Genomic DNA, 24035 nt, shown 5'->3' with positions numbered 1-24035 from the left:
TGGTGATTCGGCGCGGAGTGGAAGGAGGTGCTGTTTCCCTTTTTGTTCTGTTTTCTTTGTTTGGCTTTAGTGGAAGGAGGTGCTGTTTCCCTTTTTGTTCTGTTTTCTTCGTTTGGCTTTGTAACTCGTAATCTGCAGGAAGAGATCCAGAGTGCATTCTGGGAAGCAGGGAGAAAACCAAGGGAGCACCCTGGGAAGGTAGGTGGCATAAAATCTTACTCCCAAATTCCAGCGGCCTTCATTTTCGGGAGTGGGAGAGTGAGTGAGAGAGCCGGGGAGCAGCTTGGGAACAGGTAAGTGATAAATATTCTGCTATTCTGAGTGATCCAACTTGGGGGGGGGGGGGGGGGGGATAGTGAAAAGTGACGTCACAGGAAAGCTGTGGTCTGATTGGGTGGGAGGGAACCTGCACAAAATTTAAAAATTAAACATTGTTAAAATAATTAAACATAATTAATTAATTACTTAATCATAAATTAGAGGGGTATCTAAGCCAGAGACCGGAGAGTACTATATTTAACATTTACATTTATAGTAGAAATCTAGTGCTAGGATACATAGTAAACAGTAACTTTTAAAAAATTTATTTTTTGATTTAATGTATTGATTAGTTAACACAATGTCAATTAGAGGGGTGCAGTGCTCTGACTGTGAGATGTGGCAGGTCCTGGAGGCTTCCAGCGTCCCTGATGGCTACATCTGCAGAAAGTGCACCCAACTGGAGCTCCCCACAGACCGCATGGTTCGATTGGAGCAGCAGATGGATGCACTTAGGAGCATGCAGGTGGCGGAAAGCGTCATAGATAGCAGTTATGTAGATGTGGTCACACCCAAGATACAGGCAGAGAGATGGGTGACAACCAGAAGGGACAGGCAGTCAGTGCAGGAATCTTCTGTGGTTGTCCCCCACTCGAACAGGTACTTTGGATACTTTTGGATGAAATAGCCTATCAGGGGGAAAACAGCAGCAACCAGAGCAGTGACACCACAGCTGACTCTGATGTTCAGCAGGGAGGGTCAAAATGCAGAAGAGCAATAGTCATAGGGGACTCTATAGTCAGGGGCATAGATAGGTGCTTCTGTGGACGTGAAAGAGACTCCAGGATGGTATGTTGCCTCCCTGGTGCCAGGGTCCAGGATGTCTCAGAAGGGGTAGCGGAATTCCTGAAGGGGCAGGGCAAACAGGCAGAGGCCATGGTACATATTGGTACTAACAACATAGGCAGGAAGGGGGATAAAGTCCTGCAGCAGGAGTTCAGGGAGCGAGGCAGAAAGTTAAAAGACAGGACCTCAAGGATTGTAATCTCGGGATTACTCCCTGTGCCACGTGCCAGTGAAGCTAGAAATAGGAAGATAGAGCAGCTAAACACGTGGCTAAACAGCTGGTGTAGGAGGGAGGGTTTCAGTTATCTGGACCCCTGGGAGGTCTTCCGGGGCAGGTGTGACCTGTATAAGGGCGACGGGTTGCATCTATACTGGAGAGGAATAAATATCCTGGCCGCGAGGTTTGCTCGTGTCACACGGGAGAGTTTAAACTAGTATGGCAGGGGGATGGCTACCGGAGCAATAGATCAGAAGGTGAAAAGATTGAGTGAGAATTAGGAAATAGAGCCAGCATGCCTCTGAGGAAGAGCAGACAGGGAGATATTGCTGAAAACAGCAGGACTTGGTGGCCTGAAGTGCATATGTTTTAATGCAAGAAGTATAATAGGTAAGGCAGATGAACTTAGACCTTGGATTGGTACCTGGAACTATGATGTTGTTGCCATTACTGAGACCTGATTGAGGGAAGGACAGGATTGGCAGCTAAACGTTCCAGGATTTAGATGTTTCAGGCAGGATAGAGGGGGATGTAAAAGGGGTGGAGGAGTTGCGCTACTGGTTAGGGAGAATATCACAGCTGTACTGCGGGAGGACACCTCCGAGGGCAGTGAGGCTATCTGGGTAGAGATCAGGAATAAGAAGAGTGCAGTCACAATGTTGGAGGTTTACTACAGGCCTCCCAACAGCCAGCAGGAGATAGATGAACAGATAGGTAGACAGATTTTGGAAAGGAGCAAAAGCAACAGGGGTATTGTGATGGGAGACTTTAACTTCCCCAATATTGACTGGGACTCACTTAGTGCTAGGGGCTTGGACGGGCAGAGTTTTTAAGGAGCATCCAGGAGGGCTTCTTAAAACAATATGTAAATAGTCCAACTAGGGATGGGGCTGTACTGGACCTGGTATTGGGGAATGAGACCCGGCCAAGTGGTAGAAGTTTCAGTAGGGGAGCATTTCGGGAACAGTGACCACAATTCAGTAAGTTTTAAAGTGCTGGTGGACAAGGATATAACAGTGGTCCTAGGGTGAATGAACTCAATTGGGGCAAGGCTAATTATAATGATATTAGGCGGTAACTGAAGAACCTAGATTGGGGGCAGCTGTTTGAGGGTAAATCAACATCTGACATATGCAAGGCTTTCAAATGGAATTCAGGACCGGCATGTTCCTGTGAGGAAGAAGGACAAACATGGCAAATTTCGGGAACCTTGGATAACGAAAGATATTGTAGGCCTTGTCAAAAAGAAAAAGGAGGCATTTGTCATGGCGAGAAGGCTGGGAACAGACAAAGCCTGTGTGGAATATGGAAAGTAGGAATGAACTTAAGCAAGGAGTCAGGAGGGCTAAAAGGGGTCACGAAAAGTCATTGGCAAATAGGGTTAAGGAAAATCCCACGGCTTTTTACATGTACATAAAAAGTAAGAGGGTAGCCAGGGAAAGGGTTAGCCCACTGAAGGACAGGGGAGGGAATCTATGTGTGGAGCCAGAGGAAATGGGCGAAGTACTAAATTAATACTTTGCATCAGTATTTACCAAAGAGAATGAATTGGTGGATGTTGAGTCTGGAGAAGGGTGTGTAGATAGCCTGGGTCACATTGAGATCCAAAAAGACGAGGTGTTGGGCGTCTTGAAAAATATTAAGGTGGATAAGTCCCCAGGGCCTGATGGGATCTACCCCAGAATACTGAAGGAGGGCAAGAGAGGAAATTGCTGAGGCCTTGACAGAAATCTTTGGATCCTCACTGTCTTCAGGTGATGTCCCGGAGGACTGGAGAATAGCCAATGTTGTTCCTTTGTTTAAGAAGGGTAGCAAGGACAATCCAGGTACTACAGGCCGATGAGCCTTACGTCAGTGGTAGGGAAATTACTGGAGAGAATTCTTCAAGACAGGATCTACTCCCATTTGGAAGTAAGTGGACGTATCAGCGAGACGCAGCACGGTTTTGTGAAGGGGAGGTCGTATCTCACTAACCTTTTTTTCGAGGAGGTCACAAAGATGATTGATGCAGGTAGGGCAGTGGATGTTGTCTATATGGACTTCAGTAAGGCCTTTGACAAGGTCCCTCGTGGCAGACTGGTACAAAAGGTGAAGTCACACGGGATCAGAGGTGAGCTGGCAAGATGGATACACAACTGGCTATGTCATAGAAGGCAGAGAGTAGCAATAGAAGGGTGCTTTTCTGATTGGAGGGCTGTGACGAGTGGTGTTCCGCAGGGATCAGTGCTGGGACCTTTGCTGTTCGTAGTATATATAAATGATTTGGAGGAAAATGTAACTGGTCTGATTAGTAAGTTTGCAGATGACACAAAGGTTGGTGGAATTGCGGATAGCGATGAGGACTGTCAGAGGATACAGCAGGATTTAGATCGTCTGGAGACTTGGGCGGAGAGATGGCAGATGGCGTTTGATCCGGACAAATGTGAGATAATCAATTTTGGAAGGTCTAATACAGGTAGGGAATATACAGTAAATGGTCAAACCCTCAAGAGTATTGACAGTCAGAGAGATCTAGGTGTACAGGTCCACATGTCAGTGAAAGGGGCAACACAGGTGGAGAAGGTACTGGCAAGTCATGTTGCAGCTGTATAGAACCTTAGTTAGGCCACACTTGGAGTATAGCGTTCAATTCTGGTCGCCACACTATCAGAAGGATGTGGAGGCTTTAGAGAGGGCGCAGAAGAGATTTACCAGGCTGTTGCCTCGTATGGAGGGCATTAGCTATGAGGAGAGGTTGAATAAACTTGGTTTGTTCTCATTGGAACAAAGAAGGTTGAGGGGCGACCTGATAAAGGTCTGAAAATTATGAGGGGCATTGACAGAATGGATAGTCAGAGACTTTTTCCCAGCATAGAGGGGTCAATTACTAGAAGGTATAGGTTTAAGGTGTGAGGGGCAAGGTTTAGAGATGTACGAGGCAAGTTTTTTTTTTATACAGAGGGTAGTGGGTGCCTGGAACTCGCTGCCGGAGGAGGTGGTGGAAGCAGGGATGATAGTGGCGTTTAAGGGCCACCTTGACAAATACACAAATAGGAAGCGAATAGAGGGATACGGACCCCAAAGTGTGGAAGATTTTAGTTTAGACGGGCAGCATGGTCGGATCAGGCTTGGAGGGCTGAAGGGCCTGTTCCTGTGCTGTACTTTTCTTTGTTCTTAAAAGTAAGGATGTTTTGCGACAGTTGTATAGGGCGTTAGTGAGACCACATACTGGAGCTCACTGTTGCGCACTGCGTAAGTAGGGAGGGCTTTAAATTCAACGAGCGGGGGGGGGGGGGGGGGGGGGGTGTAGGAGATCAAATCAAGGAGAAAAGCAAAATAGTAATATGGGAAATGAGAGTCAGAGAATGGCAAGAAAAGGACAGAGAAAAAAAAACTCTGAATAAATTAACAGCCAAGACTAGATGTTACAAAGATAACAAAAAGAAAAAACTAAAGACTCTGGATCTGAACATAAGTAGCATTCATAACAAAGTAAATGAATGGGTAGAGTACTTTGAAGTAAATAAATATGATCTATTAAACATTACAGAGACGTGGCTGAAGGATGAAAAGGATTTGTTCCTTAAATTTTGGGGGCATATGACATTCAAGAAAAATAGGCACTTCGTTAAGATGGAGGGGTAGCTTTGTTAATCAAAGGTGGCATTAGTGCAATAGTTAGAGATGACTTTGGTTAAGGAGATCACGATATAGAATTGGTTTGGGTGGAGATGAGGAATAGGGGGTAAAGATGTCACTAGTGGAAGTGCCTCCAAATCCCCTAACAGTAACCACAACGTAGGACAAAGTATACAAGAAGAAATATTGGGTGCTTGTGATAAAAGTACAGTGGGTAATTTTAATCTACATATAAACTGGAAAAATCAAATTGGCAGTCGTAGCCTGGTTGAGGAGTTCTTCAAAGTGCTATTAATAGAGCAGCACATTCTGGAACCAACCAAAGAACAGGTTACATTAACATGTGCTGTGGATAACGCGGAGCCTGTAGATGTACTGTACTTGGATTTCAAGAAGGCATGTGATAAGGTGCCACATCAAAGGTTATTGCAGAAAATAAAAGCCCATGGTGTGGGGGATAACATATTAGCGTGGATAAAAGATTGGTCGGCTGGCAGAAAACAAGAATATGCATAAATGGGTGTTTTTCAGATTGGTAGGATGTAACGATTGGCAGGATGTAACAATTGGAGTCCCACAGGGGTCTGCTCGGGCTTCAAACTTTTACAATTTATATCAATGGCTTAGATGAGGGGAGTGAAGGTATGGTAGATGACATAAAAATAGGTAAGAAAATATGTTGTGAGCAGGACAAAGGACGGATGTAGATTGGTTGATTAAGTGGGCAAACATCTGGCAGATGGAGTATAATGTAGCAAATGTGAAATTGCTCACTATAGTAGGAGGACTGGTGCGGCCGCAGTTGGAGTATTGTGTGCAGTTCTGGTCGCCACATTATAGGAAGGATGTGGAAGCATTGGAAAGGGTACAGAGGAGATTTACAAGAATGTTGCCTGGTAGGGGCTGGTTTAGCTCACTGAGCTAAATCACTGGCTTTTAAAGCAGACCAAGCAGGCCAGCAGCACGGTTCAATTCCCGTACCAGCCTCCCCGGACAGGCGCCGGAATGTGGCGACTAGGGGCTTTTCACAGTAACTTCATTGAAGCCTACTCGTGACAATAAGCGATTTTCATTTCATTTTCATTTCATTTTCATGGAGGGAAGATCATATGAGGAAAGGCTGAAGGACTTGAGGCTGTTTTCGTTAGAGAGAAGAAGGTTAAGAGGTGACTTAATTGAGGCATACAAGATGATCAGAGGATTAGATAGGGTGGACAGTGAGAGCCTTTTTCCTCGAATGGTGATGTCCAGCACGAGGGGACATAGCTTTAAATTGAGGGGAGATAGATATAGGACAGATGTCAGAGGTAGGTTCTTTACTCAGAGAGTAGTAGGGGTGTGGAATGCCCTGCCTGCAACAGTAGTGGACTCGCCAACACTAAACGCATTCAAATGGTCATTGGATAGGCATATGGACGATAAGGGAATAGTGTAGAGGGACTTTAGAGGGGTTTCACAGGACGGCGCAACATCGTGGGCCGAAGGGCCTGTACTGCGCTGTAATGTTCTATGTTCTATGTATTACTTGAAAGGAGAACGACTGAGCTTTCTGAGGTGCAGAGGTATCTAGATGCATGCTGTTCTTTATTTTGAGAGAAGTGGAACCATAAAAGTAAGGATACTATGCTTTAGTTATACAGAGCATTGGTGAGACCACATCAGGAGTACTGTGTGCAGTTTAGGTCTCCTTATTTAAGGAAAGGTGTGAATGAATATTTACTGCTGGAGGCATTTAGAGGTTTACTATATTGACACTTGGAATAAGCAGGTTGTCTTATAAGGAAAGATTGGGCAGACTGGGCATGTTTTCACTGGAGCACAGAAGAGTGAGGGGTGATTTGCTTGAAGTACCCAGTCTCCAGCATATAAGATCCTGAATGGTCTTGGCATGGGAATTAAAGGATGTTTCTCCTTGTGGGTAAGTCTAGAACTAGGGGCACTGTTTTTAAATTAGGGGTCGCCCTTTTAGGATACTGGTATTTGGAATTTTTTTCTCTCAAATCATTTGTGCAACTTTGGTACTCTGCCTCAGAAGGAGGTGGAGACTGGATATTGAATACATTTAAGGCTGTGATCGATAGTACCTGGTTAGGAAAGAGGGAAACAAAGGTAATTGGTGGGGTGGGGGCGGGGGTAGATCAGAACATTGAATTTGAAACACAAACAGTTCAGCCATGATCTCATTGAATAGCGGAAAAGGCTCCAGGGGTCAAATGGCCTTCTGCTCCTATTTTGTATGTTCACTGATGTCTGTGATAGGGGGTACATTATCTTATCAAGAAAGGTTGGATGGGCTGGGCCTCTGGAGTGAGAGGTGATCTTATTGACACATTGAAGATTCTAAAGGGACTTGACAGGATGTATGTTAAAAGGATGTTTCCCCTCATGGGAGAGACTTGAACTAAGGTATACAATTTAAAAATAAGAGGACTCCCATGTTACGTCGTAACTGCACAGGCAGATCCCAGAGTGGAACCCTGGCTCAAAAAACCATAAACTTCTACTTTTTTCGAATCAAACATAAAGGAACAGAGTCACAACTTCCTTTTTCTTTTTTTTTTTATTTAAATTTAGAGTACCCAATTTCTTTTTCCAATTAAGGGACAATTTAATGTAGCCAATCCACCCAACCTGCACATCTTTGGGTTGTGGGGGTGCAACCATGCAGACATGGGGAGAATGTGCAGACTCCACAGATAGTGACCATGGGCCGGGATCGAATACGGGTCCTCAGCGCCGCAGGCAGCAGTGCTAACCACTGTGCCACCCAGTTGTCAACTTCCTGACACATAGACTACAATCAGTAAGAATAAACAACACACCTCCTCTACAATAGTACTCAATAACAGGGCCCTGCAAGGCTGTGTACTTAGACCCTACTATACTCCCTGCACACACAAGTGTGGCAAGATTTGGCTCCAACTCCATCTATAGGTTTGCTGATGACACAACCGTAGTGGGTCGGATCTCGAACAACGATGAGTCAGAGTACAGGAGGAAGATAGAGAACCTAGTGGTGTGGTGTGACAACAATCTCTCCCTCAACATTAGCAAAACTAAGGAGCTGGTCACTGACTTCAGGAAGCTAAGTATCATATAAACCACTGTCTGCATCAATGGTACCTAGCAATAGTAAGGGATGACATTGGTGCTATGGAGGATAAGGTTGAATCCTTTTGGGTGGAAATCAGGAATAGTAAGGCAAAAAAGTCACTGATACGAGTAGTCTATAGGCCACCAAATGCTAACATTATGGTGGGGCGGGCAATAAACAAAGAAATAATTGATGCATGTAGAAATTGTACAGCAGTTATCATGAGGGATTTTAATCTACATGTCGATTGGTTTAAACCAGGTCAGTCAAGGCAGCCTTGAGGAGATACATAGAATGTATCCACAATAGTGTCCTAGAACAGTATGTAATGGAACCTACGAGGGAATAAGCAGTCCTAGATCTGGTCCTGTGTAATGAGACAGGATTGATTAATCATCTCATAGTTAGGGATCCTCTCAGAAGCAGCGATCACAATATGGTGGAATTTAAAATACAGATGGAGGGTGAGAAGGTAAAATCAAACACTAGTGTTTTGTGCTTAAACAAAGGAGATTACAATGGGATGAGAGAAGAGCCAGCTAAGGTAGACTGGGAGCAAAGACTTTATGGTGAAACAGTTGAGGGACAGTGGAGAGCCTTCCAAGTGATTTTTCAGTGCTCAGCAAAGCTTTATACCAACAAAAAGGACGGTAGAAAGAGGGAAAATCAACCATGGATATTTAAGGAAATAAGGGAGAGTATTAAATTGAAGGAAAAAGCATACAAAGTGGCAAAGATTAGTGGAAGACAGGAGGACTGGGAAATCTTTAGAGGGCAACAGAAAGCTACTAAAAAAGATATAAAGAAGAGTAAGATAGATTGAGAAAGTAAACTTGCTCAGAATATAAAAACAGATAGTAAAAGTTTCTACAAATATATAAAACATAAAAGGGTGGCTAAGGTAAATATTGGTCCATTAGAGGATGAGAAGGGAGTTTTAATGATGGGAGATGAGGAAATGGCTGAGGAACTGAACAGGTTTTTTGGGTCGGTCTTCACAGTGGAAGATATAAATAACATGCCAGTGACTGATAGAATTGAGGCTATGACAGGTGAGGAAATTGAGATGATTGCTATCACTAAGCAGGTAGTGATGGGCAAGCTAACGGGGCTAAAGGTAGACAAGTCTCTTGGCCCTGATGGAATGAATCCCAGAGTGCTAAAAGAAATGGCTAGGGCAATTGCAAATACATTAGTGTTAATTTACCAAAATTCACTCGACACTGGGGTGGTCCCGGCGGATTGGAAATTAGCAAACGTGACACCACTGTTTAAAAAAGGAGGTAGGCAGAAAGCGGGTAATTATAGGCCAGTGAGCTTAACTTCGGTGGGAGGGAAGATGCTGGAATCTATCATCAAGGAAGAAATAGCGAGGCATCTGGATGGAAATTGTCCCATTGGGCAGACGCAGCAAGGGTTCATAAAGGGCAGGTAGTACCTAATTAATTTAGTGGAATTTTTTGAGGACATTACCAGTGCCGTAGATAACGGGGAGCCAATGGATGTGGTATATCTGGATTTCCAGAAAGCCTTTGACAAGGTGCCACACAAAAGGTTGCTGCATAAGATAAAGATGCACGGCATTAAGGGTAAAGTAGTAGCATGGATAGAGGATTGGTTAATTAATAGAAAGCAAAGAGTGGGGATTAATGGGTGTTTCTCTGGTTGGCAATCAGTAGCTAGTGGTGTACCTCAGGGATCAGTGTTGGGCCCACAATTGTTCACAATTTACATAGATGATTTGGAGTTGGGGACCAAGGGCAATGTGTCCAAGTTTCCAGTCGACACTAAGATGAGTGGTAAAGCAAAAAGTGCAGAGGATACCGGAAGTCTGCAGAGGGATTTGGACAGGTTAAGTGAATGGTCTAGGGTCTGGCAGATGAAATACAATGTTGACAAATGTGAGGTTATCCATTTTGGTAGTAATAACAGCAAAAGGGATTATTATTTAAATGATAAAATATTAAAACATGCTGCTGTGCAGAGACCTGGGTGTGCTAGTGCATGAGTCGCAAAAAGTTGGTTTACAGGTGCAAAAGGTGATTAAGAAGGCGAATGGAATTTTGTCCTTCATTGCTAGAGGGATGGAGTTTAAGACTAGGGAGGTTATGCTGCAATTATATACGGTGTTAGTGAGGCCACACCTGGAGTAGTGTGTTCAGTTTTGGTCTCCTTACCTGAGAAAGGACGTACTGGCGCTGGAGGGTGTGCAGAGGAGATTCACTAGGTTAATCCCAGAGCTGAAGGGGTTGGATTACGAGGAGAGGTTGAGTAGACTGGGACTGTACTCGTCGGAATTTAGAAGGATGAGGGGGGATCTTATAGAAACATATAAAATTATGAAGGGAATAGATAGGATAGATGCGGGTAGGTTGTTTCCACTGGTGGGTGAAAGCAGAACTAGGGGGCATAGCCTCAAAATAAGGGGAAGTAGATTTAGGACCGAGTTTAGGAGGAACGTCTTCACCCAAAGGGTTGTGAATCTATAGAATTCCTTGCCCAGTGATGCAGTTGAGGCTCCTTCATTAAATGTTTTTAAGATAAGGATAAATAGTTTTTTGAAGAATAAAGGGATTAAGGGTTATGGTGTTCGGGCCGGAAAGTGGAGCTGAGTCCACAAAAGATCAGCCATGATCTCACTGAATGGCGGAGCAGGATCGAGGGGCCAGATGGCCTACTCCTGCTCCTGGTTCTTATGTGCCGAGGTGGAGATGGTTGACAGTTTTGAATTCTTAGGTGTGCACATCACCAACAATCTGTCCTGGTCCATGCACGCCGACGCTACGCCCAAAGCACATCAGCGCCTATACTCAGGAAACTAAGGAAATTCAGCATGTCCACATTGGCTCTTACCAATTTTTACTGATGCACCACAGAAAGCATCCTATCTGGCTGCATCACAGCCTGGTATGGCAACTGCTCGACCCAAGACGGTAAGAAACTACAGAGAATCGTGAACACAGTCCAGTCCATTTCGCAAATCCACCTCCCATCCATTATCTCTGTCTACACCTCCCACTGCCTTGGGAAAGTGGGCAGCATAATCAAAAACCCCTCCCACCTGCGTTATTTACTCATCCAACTTCCTCCATTGGGCAGGAAACACAAAATTTGAGAACACACACTAACATAGATTCAAAACAGCTTCTTCTCCGCTGTTACCAGACTGCTGAATGACCCTCTCAAGGACTGAACTGATCTCTCCACGCATATTCTCTACTGAGTAGTACTACACTCTGTATACCTCACCCGATGTCTGTGTCTCTGTATTTACATTGTGTATTTATCGTATGTCCTATGTCCGCAGAACAATACATTGGTACACGTGACAATAAATCAAATCCAAATATACAAACAATTTTGCGCAACATGAATCTAAATCCAGGTTTTATCCTCCCAGGTATTGAAACATTAAACTAAGCCCACTTAAAACGATACCTTATTTCCAATGTTTACCAATACAAACATAAGTCCCTTAAAACTACCTTTGTTTGTCTAAAACCCATTTAAATCTGAGATGGGGAGAATTTCGCGGAAAGTCATGAAACTTTGAGAACAATCTTCCCCAAATCATGGTCATTGAATATTTTTAAGGCAGAATTAGGTAGATTCTTAACGAACAAGGGATTCAAAGGTTATCGGGGTCTGTGGGAACCTGCAGCAGGGGCACAATCAGATCAGCCAGTATCTTATTAAATGACGCAGCAGGCTCAAGGGACCAAATAGCCTACTCCTGGTTCTAATTTGTATGTTTATATATATATATGTTGAAATTATAATTAAATGCAGCTCTATGGTACAATTCTAGACGTAATTTTAAAAATAAATTTATATACATAACATATATAAATATATGTGTGTATATGTATATAAAATATACACATAGGATATTTTTATGTCTTTTGCCACCTCAGTCTGAACCCATTCCTGCATTAGTGAACCTGACCCAATTCTACACTACAATCAGTTAATCCAAGCTTTCTGGTCATCTCATAAGTAATCCTTTTATGCTGCTATGTCTGTGCTACCAGTCATGTATCTTCAAGTGGAAGAAACCAGATTCTTTGCTGTTCCAACAGGTTGGGAAGTCATTCCTAAACAATTGCTTCAAGGAAAAACTGAATAGGCGAAGAGATAAAAAATCTTTATTCTAAATTTTCACAGGGTTGGACAGTGAAGCTTGCTGTTATTTTATGCTAATTGAAATGTATTGAATTTAGATATTTAAACTTGTAATCTAACAAGCGGTTTTACACACTACAAACACCATCTGCCAACCATCAATATTGCACTCCGTGCCACATTTATGCATAGTGACCTGTGGAACTGGTGGATTCTTATGCAAACTTCCTCGACAATATTTCATTAAACTTCCTCAGCAAATGATGGAGGGATAGGAATAGTGGTGGGTTAAAGCAGGTGGAGGATTCAAAATTCCTCAAAGGAAAGGGAATAAAGCTGGTATGACTGGGTGACAGGAAAGGGAGAAGCCTGGGGAGATGGTCCCTTTATCAACTCAAATATCTCGCAGCTCTACATCACCAATGGCAGACATGTTCTTTGCCCTAGTTTTAGAAATTTCTCAAAAGACACAATCTACATTTGTCATTTCTAATTGTATTGCTGGCTTTTTTTCCACAGTTCAAATGGAAATAAATACAAAAGTTCCAGAGGATTTAAATTCTGAAATCCTGATAACCATGACAAAGTGGCACCAAACTTCCGTGCAACCATGGAACTCATTTTTATGCTTGTAAATGTGAAGCTTTTCTACAAATATTGAAAAATGCATCCACAGAAAAGGAAATGTATGGGACTTTACTAGGTTATAACAAATGCTATATGCAGAGACTTCAGGGTTGAAATATCAATTTCAAAGATGCAATTCTGACTTTCATTGTAATTTCAATTTTGTAATCAGCCAAAGCATTAACACATCTAAATGCAAAGTCACTAGAAGCTCTGAATTGTTGTAGTGGTGCTGAAAGTTCAGACATTTAAAGACTTACATTTGCCGTCGGTCTTCTTTAAAGACACTGATTGCATTTTCAACTTCTTCCATGATTTCTCTCAACTTTTCTATAACTGAGAAAATCACACTTTTTAATCCATTAGTAAGTACATCGAGAGCAAATACCACCACTGGTAATAGTTGTATGAGTGAACTAAATACTTGTAAAAGAGAGAAGTTTAAAATTATTGAAACAAACAGACCACGGCATTAGGTAAAATAATCCAATTCCAGCTGCACTGAAGTAGGAAATACCAAAATTAAACTGAGCATTTTTGTACCAGGCAAGCACAAGGTGGTGAAGAATCATCACAAGGCCATCAACACTGACCTCCTAAAAGCTCTAAAACTAGATTTGGGGACCACAACAGCAGAATAATTAAAAATAAACTAGAATCCTAAATTCCACAGAACTCTGGTGGACAAGTCGATTGATGTATTTGTTAGAAATTCAGGCTGCTGTAGAACTACCTTGATGTCAGTTACTGAAGCAATCGGAGGGCCTTATTTTTATGGGGTTGACTTGATATTGATGTGTAACAGTGTAATGCACTGTGATTTGGACAGTTATTGTTTTATGCACAAGTAATTGTTTCAGCACTCTGATGACAGAGGGAACATTTAGCAAGATGAAGTTTTATAAATATTGTTAAGTTGCTTTATTTCATTGCGCAATGTTGCCACAAGTCAGTGAATCGTTTCTCTTAACTTAAAACACAATAGTCCCTCGGAATTCTGGCCCACAGCTCAGAGCACCTAATTTTCCTGCTACCTCCTATCCTCCTCTGAGCACTTTGTATTTTGCAACTTTTCTATTGCAAAAACATAACTGTCCTCTCACCAGTCCCATTTACCAAAGAAAGCCTGGCCCTATTTATCTTTGACCAATATTAAACAGCTTTGTGAAACATCACCAGGTATATTCTTTAAACGCTGACACAAACTAACTAATTGCATATTGTTTGGTGTCTGAATTAGCCAACTTCCTATACCACATTAACCATCCTTTGTCTAAATGTCTGGTAAAAAAAACTTGAGAATTTATTTTGTCTTCATGAAATAAATATTAAAAGTAATACATTTGCTCTTTCTGTAATAAAAAATGGCCAAAATAATCCTGAAATGTTACAGCATTCTAACTGCTAGACATAGGTCAAACCTCACAAAATAGAATCAAAACTTCACAGCTCTCACCAAGAGATGAAGCACGGCATAGAAGTAGAGATCACTCTGGTTTGAGAGTAATCTGGAAGTCAACTGTGGAAGTACAATTCATGACACAATTTTAAAACAGCACTGATGTCAGTTGTTCCTGGTCAGTTGTCCAGACTGTTGCAACCTTCTCCTTCAAGAAATGGCTGCAGAAAGTAAAAGTCGGGATTGCAGGTCTTAGATCTATGTTGACTAGCTAAATATAGTATAAGACCGAGTAAGCAGTGACTATGTAAACATCAACATCAAGAAAAGGAACTACACATATTTAGTAATTAGTCAGAAAAAATAATTAGTGCCAGAGAACTGACAAAATGTCAAGGAAATTATTAACATCTGTGATTGCAAAAATAATAGTATCCTTACTAAAGGAGAGAATAGGAGAACCTCAAAAAACATCAAATACAATAATGAACAATGAACAATCTCCAGGCTTGATGGACTGCAAGGCCTCCTTCTACACTAAGGATTCTGTGAAATATTCTGTTACTGAATTCTTTGAAAAAGTAATTTAGAGAGGAAACAATAGTAATGCAGTAGATATAATCCATTTAGATTTTGAAAGAAAAAACCTTGGATAAGGTACTCCATTATAGACTGATGAATGAAGTCAGAAAATACACAAAGGTGGGGGGGGGGGGGGGGGGGGGGTTTACAAGCAGGCAAGATAGAAAACAGACGGTGGGAATAAAGGGTAATTATTCAACGTAGCAGAAGGCGGGAAGTAATGTTCCACGAGGATTCATATCAGGACTACTGCTGATTACAATTACAGATGACAGCAAATTGACGGAGGAGGTGCAAAAATATTCATTCCTGAGGAGGGATGTGTCAAATTACAGGAGGATGTTTATAAACTTGTAGAATGGGAAAATAATTTGCAAATGAAGTTCAACACAAATGAATATGAGGTAGCATGGGGAGGCGGCATACTGGCATTGTCACTAGGCTAGTAATCCAAGGGTAATGTTCTGGGGTCCTGTGTTCGAATCCCACCATAGCAGATGGCAAAATTTGAATTCAATAAAAATCTGGAATGAAAAGTCTAATGATGACTAATGGAACCATTGTTGATTGTCATAAAAAAACCATCTGATTCAGTAATGTCCTTCAGGAAAGGAAATCTGCCATCCTTACCCGCTTTAGCTTACAACAATGTGGCTGACTCTTAACTGCCCCCACTGAAATGGCCTAGCTAGACACTAGAGGGCAATTAGGCATGGGAAACAAGTGCTGACAACCAGCAACGCCCACATCCCAAGAACAAAATAAAAAGCACAATTTGGTAAGTATAAATGGTTGTTTCCTCTTATACTGGTATTCTTAAGTGTCCTGATGAGCACAAGGCAAAAAGGTGAAGTCAGCCGTGTAATCATCCACACTATTTGGTGTAATCTCAGCCCATCAGGGAGAAAACTCTCCATCAGTTAGAGTCATATCCAACACAGGTTGTGGTTGTTGGAAGCCAATCCTCTCAACCCCAGGGTATCACTGCTGGGATTCCTCAGGTTAATGTCCTAGACCAAACAAACTTAAGCTGTTTCAGCATTGACCATTTCACCATCACAAAGGTTGAGAATTGGGATGTTCGCTGGTGATTGCACACTGTTCAGTATCACTCGTTAATGCCACAGATACTAAAGTAGTTGAAGCCCATCACCTGGACAACAATCAGGCTTTGGCTGACAAGTAGCAAGTGATATTTGGGTCACACAAGTGTCAGAGAATGGCCATTCACAAGGTGAGAAAATTAACTATTTCCCCTTGATATTCAACAGAATTACCATTGCTAAATCCCAACATCAACAGCCTTCGGGTTATCATTGATCAGAAGCCATTTTGGACCAGACCGTTTTGGTCATAGAAATACTGTGGCTACAAGAGCAGATCAGAGACTGGGAATTTTGCAATGAGTAACTCACCTCCTAACTCCACAAATTCTGTCCACCATCTCCAAGGTAAGAGAGTGATGGAAAACTCCACTTAGCAGGACGAGTAAAGCTCCAACAAAACTAGAAGCTCGACATCATCCAAAATAAAGCAGCCCATTTGAGTGGCATTCCATTCAACACCTTAAATATTCACTCCCTCCACCACATAGTGGCAGCAGTGTGTATCATCTACAAGATGCATCACAACAATTCTTCCAGGCCCCTTCTACAGCACTTTCCAAATCCATGGCCTTTACCACCTAGAAGGACAAGGTCAGCCGACCCACTGAAATACCACCACCTACAGGTTTTCCTCCAAGCTACACACCATCCTATCTTGAAACTACACCACCGCTGCTTTGTGGTCCCTGGGACTCTGAAGCTGCCTACTGAACAACACTTTGGGTGTACCTACGGAAGGATGGATAACAAATGCTGGCCTTGCCAACAATGCTCACGTTCCATGAAAAAAATGCTTTTAAAAAAAAGTTATCTTACAAGATGAACATGAAACTCCATAGCCCTGTTTCTTCATTTGCCCAATTTAATCATAGCAGGCAGGAGAGCATATACCACGTAGCTTGCCACATGCCTCACAACCAGAAAACAAAGCACAGCCAACTGTCAGTAAGAGATCTGAGGGAGGAGAGGGGTGGGGTTTCTTATCCTTCAACAATCAGTGGCAGTGAAGTGGCACTTTTTAATTTCTCTTTGTCAGCTCTATGCTGGGAGCATGTAATTTCAAGAAATGCACTCCAAATAAATGTCTGGAAATTGCAATGCAATTCTTTAAAAATATGCTCATTTCAAAGTACCCGTTAAAACTTCTGGTGGACCGATGTTCAAGATTCTCTTATCTACAGCACAGAAATAGGCCACTTGGCTCGACTGGTTCTTGCCAGCAATTATACTCCCCAGAAGCATCTTCCCACACTGCTTGGACAAAAGACCTAAAGCACTTCTGCACGGCTTTAGGGAGTATATTATACAGTACATAATTTGGTTGCACTGTTTAGTTAGACCTCAGGTGGAATATTGTGTTCAATTCTGGGTGGCACACTGTAGGAAGGATGTGAACGCATTGGAAAGAGTGCAGAAGAAGTTTGCAAGAACAGTTCTAGGGATAAGAACATAGAACATTACAGCGCAGTACAGGCCCTTCGGGCCTCGATGTTGCGCCGACCTGTGAAACCCCTCTAAAGCCCATCTACACTATTCCCTTATCATCCATATGTTTATCCAATGCCATTAAATGCCCTTAATGTTGGCGAGTCCACAACTGTTGCAGGCAGGGCATTCCACGCCTTTACCACTCTGAGTAAAGAATCTACCTCTGACATCTGTCCTAAATCTATCTCCCCTCAATTTAAAGCTATGTCCCCTCATGTTAGACATCACCATCCAAGGAAAAAGGCTCTCACTGTCCACCTTATCTAATCCTCTGATCATCTTGTATGCCCCAATTAAGTCACCTCTTAACCTGTTTAGCACAGGGCTAAATCGCTGGCTTTGAAAGCAGACCAAGGCAGACCAGCAGCACGGTTCAATTCCCGTAACAGCCTCCCCGAAAAGGCGCCGAATGTGGCGACTAGGGGCTTTTCACAGTAACTTCATTTGAAGCCTACTTGTGACAATAAGCGATTTTCATTTCATTCATTCTAACAAAAACAGCCTCAAGTCCCTCAGCCTTTCCTCATAAGATCTTCTCTCCTTACCAGGCAACATCCTGGTAAATCTCCTCTGCACCTTTTCCAACGCTTCCACATCCTTCCTATAATGCGGCGACCAGAACTGCACGCAATACTCCAAATGCGGCCGCACCCTTTCCAATGCTTCCACATCCTTCCTATAATGCGGCGACCAGAACTGCACGCAATACTCCAAATGTGGCCGCACCAGAGTTTTGGACAGTTGCAACATGACCTCATGGCTCCGAAACTCAATCGCTCTACCAATAAAAGCTAACACACCGTACGCCTTCTTAACAACCCTATCAACCTGGGTGGCAACTTTCAGGGATCTATGTACATGGACACCTAGATCTCTCTGCTCATCCATACTACCAAGAATCTTACCATTAGCCCAGTACTCAGTCTTCCTGTTACTCCTTCCAAAATGAATCACCTCACACTTGTCTGCATTAAACTCCATTTATAGAACATAGAACACTACAGCGCAGTACGGGCCCTTTGGCCCTCGATGTTGCGCCGACCTGTGAAACCATTTGAAGCCTATCTGACCTACACTATTCCATTTTCATCCATATGTCTATCCAGTGACCACTTAAATGCCCTTAAAGTTGGCGAGTCTACTACTGTTGCAGGCAGGGCGTTCCACACCCCTACTACTCTCTGAGTAAAGAAACTGCCTCTGACATCTGTCCTATATCTATCACCCCTCAATTTAAAGCTATGTCCCCTCGTGTTGGTCATCACCATCCGAGGAAAAAGACTCTCACTGTCCACTCTATCTAACCATCTGACTATCTTATATGTCTCTATTAAGTCACCTCTCAGCCTTCTCCTCTCTAACGAAAACAACCTCAATTCCCTGAGCCTTTCCTCGTAAGACCTTCCCTCCATACCAGGCAACATCCTAGTAAATCTCCTCTGAACCCTTTCCACAGCTTCCACATCCTTCCTATAATGTGGTGACCAGAACTGCACGCAGTACTCCAGGTGCGGCCGCACCAGAGTTATGTACAGCTGCAGCATGACCTTGTGGTTCCGAAACTCAATCCCCCTGCTTATAAAGGCTAGCACACCATATGCCTTCTTAACAGCCCTATTAACCTGGGTGGCAACTTTCAGGGATTTATGTACCTGGATGCCGAGGTCTCTCTGTTCATCTACACTACCAAGAATCTTGCCATTAGCCCAGTACTCTCATTCCTGTTACTCCTTCCAAAGTGAACCACCTCACACTTTTCTGCATTAAACTCCATCTGCCACCTCTCAGCCCAGCTCTGCAGCTTATTTATGTCCCTCTGTATCCTATAACATCCTTCAGCACTATCCACAACTCCACCGACCTTCGTGTCATCTGCAAATTTACTAACCCATCCTTCTACACCCTCTTCCAGGTCATTTATAAAAATGACAAACAGCAGTGGCCCCAAAACAGATCCTTGCGGTACACCACTAGTAACTGAACTCCAGGATGAACATTTGCCATCAACCACCACCCTCTGTCTTCTTTCAGCTAGCCAATTACTGATCCAAACCGCTAAATCACCTTCAATCCCATACTTCCTTATTTTCTGCAATAGCCTACCGTGGGGAACCTTATCAAACGCCTTACTGAAATCCATATACACCACATCAACAGCTTTACCCTGATCCACCTGTTTGGTCACCTTCTCAAAAAACTCAATAAGGTTTGTGAGGCATGACCTACCCTTCACAAAACCGTGTTGACTATCGCTAATCAACTTGTTCTTTTCAAGATGATTATAAACCCTATCTCTTATAACCGTTTCCAACATTTTACCCACAACCGAAGTAAGGCTCACGGGTCTATAATTACCAGGGTTGTCTCTACTCCCCTTCTTGAACAAGGGGACAACATTTGCTATCCTCCAGTCTTCCGGCACTATTCCTGTCGACAAAGACGACATAAAGATCAAGGACAAAGGCTCTGCAATCTCCTCCCTGGCTTCCCAGAGAATCCTAGGATAAATCCCATCTGGCCCAGGGGACTTATCTATTTTGACATTTTCCAAAATTGCTAACACCTCCTCCTTTTGAACCTCAATTCCATCTAGCCTGGTCGACTGAACCTGAGTGTTCTCCTCGACAACATTGTCTTTCTCCAGTGTAAACACTGACGAAAAATATCCATTTAACGCTTCCCCTATCTCCTCTGATTCTACACACAACTTTCCACTACTATCCTTGATTGGCCCTAATCTTACTCTAGTCATTCTTTTGTTCCTGATATACCTATAGAAAGCCTTAGGGTTTTCCTTGATCCTATCCGCCAACGACTTTTCGTGTCCTCTCCTCGCTCTTCTTAACTCTCCCTTTAGGTCCTTCCTGGCTAACTTGTAACTCTCAAGTGCCCTAACTGAGCCTTCATGTCTCATCCTAACATAAGCCTTCTCCTTCCTCTTGACAAGTGCTTCAACTTCCTTAGTAAACCACGGTTCCCTTGCTCAACAACTTCCTCCCTGCCTGACAGGTACATACTTATCAAGGACACGCAGTAGCTGTTCCTTGAAAAAGCTCCACATTTCGATTGTACCCATCCCCTGCAGTTTCCTTCCCCATCCTATACATCCTAAATCTTGCCGAATAGCATCATAATTGCCTTTCCCCCAGCTATAATTCTTGCCTTGCGGTATATACCTATCCCTGCCCATTGCTAATAACCGAGTTGTGATCACTATCACCAAAGTCCTCACCTACATCTAAATCTAACACCTGGCCGGGTTCATTACCCAGTACCAAATCCAATGTGGCCTCGCCCCTTGTTGGCCTGTCTACATACTGTGTCAGTAAACCCTCCTGCACACACTGCACAAAAACTGACCCATCTATAGTACTCGAACTATAGTATTTCCAGTCAGTATTTGGAAAGTTAAAGTCCCCCATAACAACTACCCTGTTACTCTCGCTCCTGTCGAGAATCATCTTTGCAATCCTTTCCTCTACATCTCTGGAACTATTCGGAGGTCTATAGACAACTCCCAACAGGGTGACCTCTCCTCTACTGTTCCTAACCTCGACCCATACTACCTCAGTAGACGAGTCCTCAAACGTCCTTTCTATTGCAGTAATACTTTCCTTGATTAACAATGCCACACCCCCCCCTCTTTTACCATCTTCTCTGTTCTTACAGAAACATCTAAATCCTGGAACCTGCAACAACCATTCCTGTCCCTGCTCTACCCATGTCTCCGAAATCGCCACAACATCGAGATCCCAGGTACCAACCGATGCTGCAAGCTCACCCACCTTATTCCGGATGCTCCTGGCGTTGAAGTAGACACACTTCAAACCAGCATCCTGCTTGCCGGTGCCCTCTTTCGAACTTTTAACCCTATCCCTGACCTCACTACTCTCAACATCCTGTACACTGGGACTACAATTTAGGTTCCCATCCCCCTGCTGAATTAGTTTAAACCCCCCCCCGAAGAGCACTAGCAAATCTCCCCCCCCAGGATATTGGTACCCCTCTGGTTCAGGTGAAGACCATCCTGTTTGTAGAGGTCCCACCTACCCCAGAATGAGCCCCAATTATCCAGGAAACCAAAACCCTCCCTCCTGCACCATCCCTGTAGCCGCGTGTTCAACTCCTCTCTCTCCTTATTTCTCACTTCGCTAGCACGTGGCACGGGTAACAACCCAGAGATAACAACTCTGTTTGTTCTAGCTCTCAGCTTCCACCCTCGCTTCCTGAATTTCTGTCTCAAATCCCCATCTCTCTTCCTACCTATGTCGTTGGTACCTATGTGGACCACGACTTGGGGCTGCTTCCCCTCCCCCTTAAGGATCCCAAAAACACGATCAGAGACATCACGAACCCTGGCACCTGGGAGGCAACACACCAACCGTGAGTCTCTTTCGTTCCCACAGAACCTCCTGTCTGTTCCTCTAACTATGGAGTCCCCAATGACAAGTGCTCTGTTCCTCTTCTCCCTTCCCTTCTGAGCAACAGGGACAGACTCTGTGCCAGAGACCTGTGCCCTATTGCTTACCCCTGGTAAGTCGTCCCCCGCAACAGTATCCAAAACGGTATACTTGTTATAGAGGGGAACGACCACAGAGGATCCCTGCACTGCCTGCCGGTTCCCTCTCCCTCCCCTGACGGTAACCCATCTACCTTCTTCTTTTACCTGAGGTGTGACTACCTCCCTATAACTCCTCTCAATAACCTCCTCCGCCACCTCTCAGCCTAGCTCTGCAACTCTGTTTCTCTGTAACCTGCAACATCCCTTCCGCACTGTCCACAACTCCACCGACTTTAGTGTCAACTGCAAATTTAGTCACCCATCCTTCTACACCCTCCTCCAGGTCATTTATAAAAATGTCAAACAGCAGTGGCCCAAAAACAGATCCTTGTGGTACACCACTAGTAACTGAACTCCAGGCTGAACATTTCAGAAACTTCAGTTATGAGGATAGATTGGAGAGGTTAGGATTGATCTCTTTGGAGCGAACAATGTTAAGAAGAGATTTGAAAGAGATGTTCAAAATCATGAACGGCCTGCTTGTTAAAGGATCAAGAACAAGAGGGCACAGAGTTAAAGTGATTTGCAAAAGACAAATATGAAGCGAGAAAAATCTTTTCACACCACATGTGGTTTGGGGTTGGATTACATTGCCTGGAAGTGTAGTGGAGGCAGGTTCAATTGAGGCATTTAAGGGCGCATTAGATGATTACTTAAATAAAAACAATATGAATGGAGAAAAGGCAGGGGAATGGCTATGAGCCATGCTGCTCATTTGGAGAGCTGGTGAAGACACAATGGGCCAAATGGCCTCCTTCTGCCCTGTAACAATTCTGAGATACACTGTACATACATTCTGGAGTGGGCTTGACATCCATTAGCTGGCTCTGGAATCTCTTCACATTGTGATGTATTTTGGCAAGATGCTGTTGAACCTTCATTTCTGTTGTAAAGAAAATTCAAACAAGAAATTATAATTAAATTTACAACGTTATACTTCGATAGCACATTGAAAAGTACTAAAATATCTCAAGGCACTTCAGAGGACAAATTCTGACACCAAGCCAGATGGAGGAACAAAGGGCCGATGACCAGGAGCTTGGTGAAAGAGGTTGGTTTGAAGGAGCAATTTAACGGAGGACAAGTAGAGAATTGAAGCAGTTTAGAGAGGGAATTCCAGATTTGAGGGCCTAGGCATCTGAAGGCACAGCCACCAATATAGGAACAATTAAAATCAGGAATGCTAATGATGTCAGAATTAGACGAGCCTAGATATTTCAGTGTTTTAAGGCCATGTGGGGTTTCAGAGATAGGACATTATGACATTATTTTGTTTCTTTTAGATGAGAGTTGAATCAGACAGTGCAGTCCCATCCAACTGGTCAGCGTTGGCGAGGTGCTGGGAAGATGGTGCTATCAACCATGTAAAAGTCAAGAAACAGATCTTGAAGGACAGAAGAGATAGTTATTTTTGCCAGAGTTGCACAGTATGTAATTTGTGACTTTCAGCAGCGTAGTTTCAGAACTATGGCAGGGATAGATACCTGACTGGAGAGATTCAAACTTGGGAGTTCCAGGAAATACTGACACAGATTTGGGCAGCAGCAACAACAAGACAGAAAAAGGAGGTTGGTGAAAGGGCGGTAGTTTGTGAAAATACTGGGTCAAAGGTTAGCTTTTTGAGAGGAGTGTTGATGATAGATTTTAAAGAGAGATGGACAGCATTTGAAGAGAAAAAACTGTTAACAATATCAGCCAGCATGGAGGCCAAGAAAGGAAGTTGAGTGGTCAACAGTTCAATTGATATAGGGTGGCGGAAGCAGGAAGTGGGTCTCAAACAAATGAGCCAGAGACAGATAGGAGAGGAAATGGAGAAAGATGCAAGTTCTGGGATAGAGAGGGGGATAAAACTTGAGAGGAAGTTTCGAGTGGTGGGCTAGGGGAAGGGAGAGAACTGGCAGAAGCTGATTGTCTTTAAGATTAAGACCATCCAAAGTTATTCATGTCCCCCACACCTATTATTTGAGGTGAGGTAGGAGGATGCAGGAGATGGCGTTTAAGAAGATAGTTTGCAGTGAAGGAACTAGGCATTATCTTTGCATTCCAGGATGATCCTGAAATATTGGGCAGTTTTAGCAGATGAAAGCAGAACATGATAATGACCATAAGACGGAGGA

General features: G+C 43.4%; 1 protein-coding gene across 3 annotated transcripts in view; it reads right to left on the bottom strand.

Annotated features, from left to right (window-relative positions):
• Positions 1-24035, bottom strand: part of LOC119970446 (coiled-coil domain-containing protein 112) — a 49756-nt gene that overhangs the window by 9581 nt on the left and 16140 nt on the right. For all 3 annotated transcript variants that reach the window (XM_038805063.1, XM_038805065.1, XM_038805066.1), the window contains exons 4-5: positions 22712-22801; positions 13043-13118 (exon numbers count right to left, since the gene is read on the bottom strand). In XM_038805063.1, the coding sequence (XP_038660991.1) occupies positions 13043-13118; positions 22712-22801 (166 nt within the window). The remainder of the gene's footprint in view (positions 1-13042; positions 13119-22711; positions 22802-24035) is intronic.

This window comes from Scyliorhinus canicula, chromosome 8 (assembly GCF_902713615.1).
Source record: "Scyliorhinus canicula chromosome 8, sScyCan1.1, whole genome shotgun sequence".
Lineage (NCBI taxonomy): Eukaryota > Metazoa > Chordata > Chondrichthyes > Carcharhiniformes > Scyliorhinidae > Scyliorhinus > Scyliorhinus canicula.
This window is presented reverse-complemented; position numbering and strand designations above follow the sequence as displayed.